General features: G+C 41.8%; 1 protein-coding gene across 2 annotated transcripts in view; it reads right to left on the reverse strand.

Moving 5' to 3' along the window:
* The window catches only part of cln3 (CLN3 lysosomal/endosomal transmembrane protein, battenin), an 11,304-nt gene extending 4,049 nt beyond the window's left edge, over positions 1–7,255 (reverse strand). The window contains exons 1-13 of one of the 2 annotated variants that reach the window (XM_053615925.1): positions 7,164–7,255; positions 7,036–7,072; positions 4,874–4,970; positions 4,587–4,664; positions 4,197–4,276; positions 3,743–3,828; positions 3,586–3,658; positions 1,931–2,074; positions 1,701–1,828; positions 1,519–1,607; positions 859–927; positions 607–662; positions 403–496 (exon numbers count right to left, since the gene is read on the reverse strand). In XM_053615925.1, the coding sequence (XP_053471900.1) occupies positions 403–496; positions 607–662; positions 859–927; positions 1,519–1,607; positions 1,701–1,828; positions 1,931–2,074; positions 3,586–3,658; positions 3,743–3,828; positions 4,197–4,276; positions 4,587–4,664; positions 4,874–4,970; positions 7,036–7,072; positions 7,164–7,218 (1,086 nt within the window). In that variant the 5' untranslated portion in view covers positions 7,219–7,255. The remainder of the gene's footprint in view (positions 1–402; positions 497–606; positions 663–858; positions 928–1,518; positions 1,608–1,700; positions 1,829–1,930; positions 2,075–3,585; positions 3,659–3,742; positions 3,829–4,196; positions 4,277–4,586; positions 4,665–4,873; positions 4,971–7,035; positions 7,073–7,163) is intronic. The other variant, XM_053615931.1, reaches the window with a different exon arrangement.
* Between the last annotated feature and the right edge of the window lie 966 nt (positions 7,256–8,221).

Here is an 8,221-nt window from a genome sequence, read left to right on the forward strand (position 1 = left end):
TGCTGAAGCCATGGTTCAAAAAGAGCTTACAAAGTATGCATGGTATCTCACTTGTCGAAAGGTATTGATCAAGTGAGGGGTATAAAAGAATTTCCAAAACATTAGTTGTACCATGGAACACCATGAAGCCCATCATGAACAGAAAGAGAAAATGGAGCACCACAGTGATGTCAGAGAACAGTATTTTTTAAAGGGTTTAACAGGGGTGTGTAGACTTTTTATGTCCATTCTAGGTCGTAAAGGCTTTTAAAGACAATTCATACTGGGATGCTCTTTGGTCCAGGCTAAAAACTCTTAATGCACTTCCAATGAAACACTCCAACCCACATGTATTATGTATGTCCGTTACCCTGTATTGTTTTTTGGTATGGGAAAATACTTTTCGCAAACATTTTTACACACCTGCAACAAAGAAAGCACCCAGATTCTCCTGGTCTTAACGCAGTAGAGCGAGGTGCGGGATATGAACACACCGATCTGGTACAGAGTCTGATACCTGAAACAAACATGCCGTTAAAGATCACTCAGACATACACAAAGTGGGGAGGGGGGTGTTTTCTGCATCTCATTCAAACATCTGGACCAGAGTGAAAAACTGAACCCTACCAGCGGTACTGTTCTGCGTGAGACAAACTGGAAGCAGGGAAGTAGAGCAACTCCAGCTTGAGAGAGAGAAAGATAAATGATTAAAAATATATAGTAATCTCTTAATAACAAGGCTTCTATAGTGGTTCTTTATAGGATTTAAAGGAAAGTATAGTTTCATTTCCAACACATCAGTGCTGCTATACACGCAACATGATGCTTATAGTATAATATATATTCAATGCCTTGCTGGGAAGTGAATCAGGTGCTTACCAATCCCTGGTTAATGAAATATTCAGCAAAGTAGACCACGCATAGAGGCACAGTAAACTTTAGCAGACGCTGGAATGGTAATACAATACAACACACACACACACAGATCAACATTATGTTAATAGTCTATGGGTGTTTTCTTCTGCTGTGTGTGAAAACGTTGCATAATAGCAGCACACACATACATCCTTTTTTGTTGTCATTAAAGTTTACATAAATTCTGTAATGCATTTACTGTGTTTAATATTGGTTGTTGTTTTGGGTTTTTTTTTTTTGTTGTTTTTTTGGTGAAGCATCCATTTGAATCAATCGTGTTTGAATTAGAGAAATTTCTGGTACCAAAAATTTGAGTGGTCTTGAGTGAACGTGATCACACGAGACAAAATAAGTCGAGCAAACGGACCAGACATCGGTTTTATAGACCGCACACAGGTTTCATGCTTGACCAACAAACCACACGCTGGTTACAAACGTTCTTAGTATTGAACAAAAAGGCAAGTTTCATTTTTAGTAAAAAGCTCGATCAAAAAAACCCAAAATAACAAACATAAGCACACGTGCAAACAAGTGTAAGCTCAAGTTTGTGCAGGACTGGATGCATTTTGATTGATTACAAATCCACACACTTTAATATGTACGCACATTCACACACACACTCACTTTCAGGATGTGAAGTCTGTCTAAGAAGGTCAGGGGTTCGGTGCATTGGTCCTCTGTCAGGAAGGAGAAAGCATTTCCAGCAGAGTTATCTAAACAAGTTACCATGAAAATCACATTACGCGAACACATCACGCTCTTACAGCGCAAACGATATTCCGCTAAACAAACCTACTACGTCCTACCTTTCCCGTTCACATCTCGAACACTGTCTTCATCGTTATCGTCCACTATTAAGGGCCGCCGTTCCTGAACGTCTTCCCCAGACCTCCACTGTGGGAACGATGGAGGGAAGTCTAAAAGGCGGAAGTAACTGGAAAGAAGGAAAAGAGGGAGGACGTGAGGAAGGAAGCAGGGTCCTGATAAGCATGGGACGCTAAATACACCTTCAAAAGGTTGAAAGACTTGCTCTGACCTGATCATCAGAACAGCAGGGATGAGTAGCATGATCAGCAGCGTGGCTTGGGGTGAAAGTCCAGCTTGTGTAAAAGCAGAATAAAGAACAGCGCCGGCAACTCCTGCGCCTCCTGTACCTGATCCCCATCCGCTCAGCACATCACTTACGGAGAGATGGAGAGAAGACTATTAGAAAAAAAAACCCCACCCAAATAGTCTCATGACAAGATGCCACACAAGTGCAACCTAGCATACAATTTCTGGCTATTTCACTGGTCACAGAATAAGGAAATAATACACAGGTACAAACAGGAAATAATGGCACTCAGTTACACTTGCAGCATCACATTTTATCAGCATGAAGCAACGGCCTTATCCAGAACGACTTACATTTATCTCATTTCATACAACTGAGCAATTGAGGGTTAAGGGCCTTGCCCAAGTGCCCAACAGTGGTAGCTTGGCAGTGCTGGGGCTTCTGACCTTCTTTTCAGTACCCCAGAGCATTTAACCACTGAGCCACCACTGCCCAATTGACTTGAGTCAATTCTTTTGAACTGTCTATTTCAATGATTCATTTATCTGATTCAATTTCACCCACCTCTAACCTACACCACAAAATTCTAGACTAAATATGCATGTGTATCCTACAAAATCTTTCTTTCATCCATCCATCCATCAGTCTTCCATACCGCTTATCCTACACAGGGTTTTGGGGGAGCCTGCAGCCTATCCCAGGGAACTCGGGGCAAAGGGCGAGGGACACCCAGGATAGGGTTCCAACCCATCGCAGGGCACGATCGCACACACATTGACATACTACAGACAATTCGGAAATACCAGTCAGCCTACAAGCAGTCCCTCCAGGATTTTGCGATAGCAGAAGTGAATGCAAAACAAAGGAAACGCCGCAGTATTCCCAGGAGCTTGCAATTTTTCGAAATTATCGCAGATTTTGGTCAAGACGTGTCATGTGATGTCATCACGACGTGCATTCAGCCAAAGCCCCTTTCGATTCACGTGCGTCGAACGAGTACAGCTAAAAAGTCTCATTTACTAACAAACACCACTGTGAAACACTTGCCATGAAATGGTAAAACAATTTCTTGCGATTTCGCCAATTCAAGTAGTTTTCCACAAAAAAATGGGTTAGAAATGATTCATATAGACTTTTGAACTGGTTCAACCAAACCAATAAGAAGAATTGATTCAGAAAATGATTCCTTCATGATTCAAACATGATCCATGAAGGAACTAAGCCCTACCTAACTAGGATGGCAGCCCATCCTAACTAAGCCATACGTTATAGCCAGCATTAGTCAGTTCAGCTTAGAATCATGTCTGAATCATGAAGGAATCATTAATCTGAATGATTCCTTCATGGTTCAGACTCGATTCTAAGCTGAACTCACTAATGCTGACTATAATGTGGGGGTTTAGTTACTGCTCTGGAAGACAGGATTGGAGTATTTGAGCACATTAAGTGAATTCTTCACTTCGTAAGAATTATGATCGAATTGTTTTACCAAAAGAACGACCCTTGTTCCATTTTACTGAATTCAAAAAGCCCACAGAGCAAAATCCTATACAATTTGACCTAAATTTTTATTTTTATTTTTTTTGCTGTGTGATGCATCGTTCAGTGTGCTGTTATCCGAGTAAATGGAGCTGTACCTGCTGAAATAGACCGTGAGAGAGAGGAAGGAGAGCTCGCCCAGTCCTGAACTCACACTGGCAAAGATCACACCTACAAATACAACCAGCAACACATCACTCAACACAGTCAGATCAGATCATACAAGAAACACACACACACAGATATACACGTTACCTAATATGCTCATCCACACAGTTGAAGAAAATGACACCACCAAGAAGCTTGTCATTGCCGTAGCGACACACCCCAGAATACGGAAACTGTCAATCAAAAGTACAAGCAGATGGAATCGAAGATGTCGTGAATCTGTACACGGCAATAACAAAGTAGATCGCATCCAAAGCTTTCTGTCTTGTGTTCATTTGCTATTGATTTATTGAGCAGCAATATCCTAACGTGTTCCTAATAATGTCATGGAGTAGCTTGTAGTTTTTAGCCAGTTAAAACTGCAACGAAGAGCTTATCAAGCAAACGAAAGCCTGAAACAAAAGAAACCAGTCCGCACCATTGCATGCTAATGTTACAAATAACATCTGATAAAATGTTTATCATCATCACAGGCCTAGAAAATGACAAACTGCATTTTTAAACTAACTCCATTTGCAGTATAGATGTTGGAAGGCATTACCCATAAGGCACTTTGTGTATGAAAAATGGCGCTGTCAGTTTGATCAGTAGAGTGGGCAAGATGTCAGCCAGAAGAACAGCCTGGAAACAGAAATAATTAATACCACAAAACAAGCAAAGTCATGGATCTATAAAACACACTGGTGGTAAAATGCAGCAGAGAAAGACATCGACTGGTTTATTTTGCAGAGCAAACACTAATAAGTGACAGAGCTGGCGGTGTATTTGCAAATCAAACTGGCATGTGATATTTGGATCAATCACAGACAGGGAGAAGTGTCAGAACGAACCATAAACTAATCTGAAACCATCGCATTTTTCTTCAAATTGTTTGCGTTTTTTAAGGTTAAAGTTCACCACCAGTGCAGGAGTCTGCGTGTTAAACACTTACTGCAGTAGACACAGGGTTGCAGTCATAGCGGCTACTGTTGCTGCTGTTCCCACCGTCTGAGGGTACGGGGCCTGGGGTCTGCAAAAACAACAAACATAACATACACCGAGGAAATGATAATACAACATTTATTTCATTTTTTCTTAGCGATTTTACTTCAAACGTTGTGTTACCAATCAGATTCATTCCGCTCGGTTATCACACTGATATTCGTGACCGCTCGCTTCACTGACATTATAGACAACGAACACGAAAATAAATAAATAAATAAATAAATGCAAACATACCGGCATTGTTGCATTCTGAGACTCCTGTTGTTTTAAAATGTCATGAGCGGCACTTAACATCACCACGTAGGCAAAGTTATTACACAGACCTAGCAACCTAGATAAAAAGGGATGGACAAAGAGAGAGAGTGTGTGAGAGAGCGAGAAAGTTCGCCATGTACTTATAGGTGTGCCATGTGCATGTTTATTCTGCAGAACTATGAGGTCACAGTGGCAATATGGTCCAAGAAGGGGGAGTATTATGATTATGGGGCATCACTACAGCAACAGTAGTGGACTGATTACCTAGGAGAAGGGAGGCCTTGTGGAGCTAGGAGTTAAAAGTAAGACACAGGAAAGGGAACCATGGGAAACTACATTTGCACTGGGCCCAGAAATGTGTCAAGTGCTGCATGTTTTACCAACCACTGGATTTTTTTGTTGCAGACCTGGTAACACGCACAGACATAATCGATTATTTACAAAGAGGTCACTTGTCTCTGATGAAGGTTTAAAATGATTGGAGTTAACGTTATCTGTAGACATGTGTGTCAGACAATTTATATATCCTTTTCTGTGACACTCAGTGCTCTTCTGCTTGGACATAAGTCAAACATTAGGTCCAGCACACTGTTTACTATTTGTGCATTATGTTGGGAGTTCTGACAATTTGTCAGCCATGCTTGAAACTGTACTGCAGAATATCTGGTGAGATTATTTAATCCCACAGTGTTCACATTATGTACCCTAGGTGGGACTATAGTGTATTATAGTGGCCTTGGTGTATTCCATCAGTCTATTTTCCATACCGCTTATCCTATACAGGGTAATGGAGTTGGGGGGTGGAGGTGGGGGCCTGCAGGCTATCCCAAGGGACTTGGGGGACAAGGCGGGGGACACCCTGGACGGGTTGCCAACCCATTGCAGGGCACAGTTGCGCACACACACCCACAACCATTCACACACTACGGACAATTCCAATCAGCCTATAATGCATGTCTTTGGACTGGGGGAGGAAACCAGAGTACCCACAGAAAATCTCCAAAGCATGGAACATGCAAACTCCGTGCACACAGGGTGGAGGCAGGAGTCGAAAGTCAAACCCCCAAACCATGGAGGTGCGAGGGAAATCTGCAAACCCAATTCACAGTTTGGCATTTTTTCCTACATTCTTTTGAATGTCCATGGAATTAAATAAAATATTAGATGCCACGAGTGTACCTTACACATGTGAATGATGGTCATTATGCAAAGCAATGTGATAAAGTAAAAATGACCGTATATGGCCACGGGCATTGTTTCACTATGATGTGCTTATAGTCTAATACTGCATCATGTGTGCGTGTGTTTGCATTGCTTTAACCCCTCCCTGTAATTCCCGCCTTCTCGCACACCAATTGGCCGATTCTAAAAGGCTTGCAACAACTATTGACCAAATTCCTACCTCTCAACCATTAGCCTGCTCTCAGCGAATGTGCGAAGGTGAAGCGCTGTTGTGTATGACGTCAAACAGTTGCTCGACAATTGCAGCAAATGACAGCTGTCCCGAATCGAAACTGAAGACGAATCCCGGACATTTTCTCAAATGTAGAAATCCCGGCCGGATGCTTTTTTAAGGTCCGGAAAAGAGGACATGTCCGGGAAAAAGAGGGCGTAATGTCACCCTAGCAAAAGCAATTCAGAGAACATTTTGTGTTCATTTCTACCAAATTAACTTTGCACAAAATTTATTTGCGCATGCACCAGCAGGTTGCTCATGTGAGTCACGACTGGCAAGAGAAAACCAGAACGGGTATGGGGGCCTGACAGGCTGGGGTATGGGGGCCTGACAGGCTGGGGTATGGGGGCCTGACAGGCTGGGGTATGGGGGGTATGGGGGCCTGACAGGCTGGGGTATGGGGGGTATGGGGGCCTGACAGGCTGGGGTATGCGGGTATGGGGCCTGACAGGCTGGGGTATGCGGGGTATGGGGGGTATGGGGGCCTGACAGGCTGGGGTATGCGAAGAAAACAATTTCACTGCGCTCTACTGTATATGTGACCAATAAAGACTCATTCTACGGCTCCTGTGGTGTTTTTTATGGGTCTGTAATGTACAGACCGGACAGTAGGCCACTATTCCAGACACTGGGATATCTTTTCAAACCAGTTTATTTCGTGATACGTCAAAAGGGACACACTCACCAAAACCCGCTTTGATTCCTCCATCTCCGACAGCGGCCTTAAGACCAAACGCACAGTTAATACACTCTGAGACGACCTGAGTGAAGTTTGCACAAATGTAAAACACGTTCATTTGTTTAGCTTCTTACCTTCAGAGCCAGTCAACATATCAGGATCAGCATTAACACTGTCTCTGTGATCCATGGTGCAGACAAAAATCACACCAACTTCGACTAATGCACAAACCAGAACATACCACTGTGTTTAGATTAAATTAAACACCGTGTTGTGTTTGCACGGAACCATTAACGAAAATAAGCTTCTTTCTTCCTGTTTCATGATCAGAAAAAGTTTCAGGTAGTCAAATGATGAGCCAGGGTTTCATGTTATTCCAAGCCGATATTCGGACAATGCCCGCCTCCTCCGCTTTGATTGGCTAAGAGCTCGTACTCACAAACACTGTGCCAATCGCACCAGTCGTTTATGAACCATTAGCCAATCATAGCGCAGGAGGTGTGACTCAACTTGGGGAAAACAATAACGTTACCGCTTTACGTAAGTGCAACAAGAAAATGCTTCCCTACTAATCCGGAATAGGGGTCAAACAGTTCCGCCTTTTAGAGTCCGGAAGCAGATGTTATATTGTTGAATTATGTCGAAGCACACTTTAATACAAGATGCTACATTACTGCATTATGAATAAAACTATTACATTTATAAGGTTATTTTATTACAATTTTATTGCTATGTCAGAAACACACATATTTTTTTGTGTTGCCATGAAAATGTATGGGACATACTCATTTATAAAATATGCTGTAAATTATATATAAAATATATACAATATACATTATATTCCATAAATAATGTTTAATCAAGATTTTATCCATCCACTTTCCATATCGCAGGGCACAATTGCACAATGCAAAATTGACAATTTAGAGATGCCAATCAACCTCTTTGGACTGGGGGAGGAAACCCGAGGTACTATGGAAAGCCCTAAGGCTCAAAACTAATGTTTGTAACGCCTTTTATTTGTAAAATGTTGTATTCCAGAAGTGAAAGGCATATTTCATGACTGTCTACTTATATTTTGAAAATGGGATAAAATAATTTATGTTTGTTGCGTTTTTTAAAATGTCTTTATTGACACAAACACCTACTGTTATTTCTATCAATAAATAATGTTATATATGTGACAGAGTTT

This window comes from Ictalurus furcatus, chromosome 2 (assembly GCF_023375685.1).
Source record: "Ictalurus furcatus strain D&B chromosome 2, Billie_1.0, whole genome shotgun sequence".
In the NCBI taxonomy this organism is placed as follows: Eukaryota; Metazoa; Chordata; class Actinopteri; order Siluriformes; family Ictaluridae; genus Ictalurus; species Ictalurus furcatus.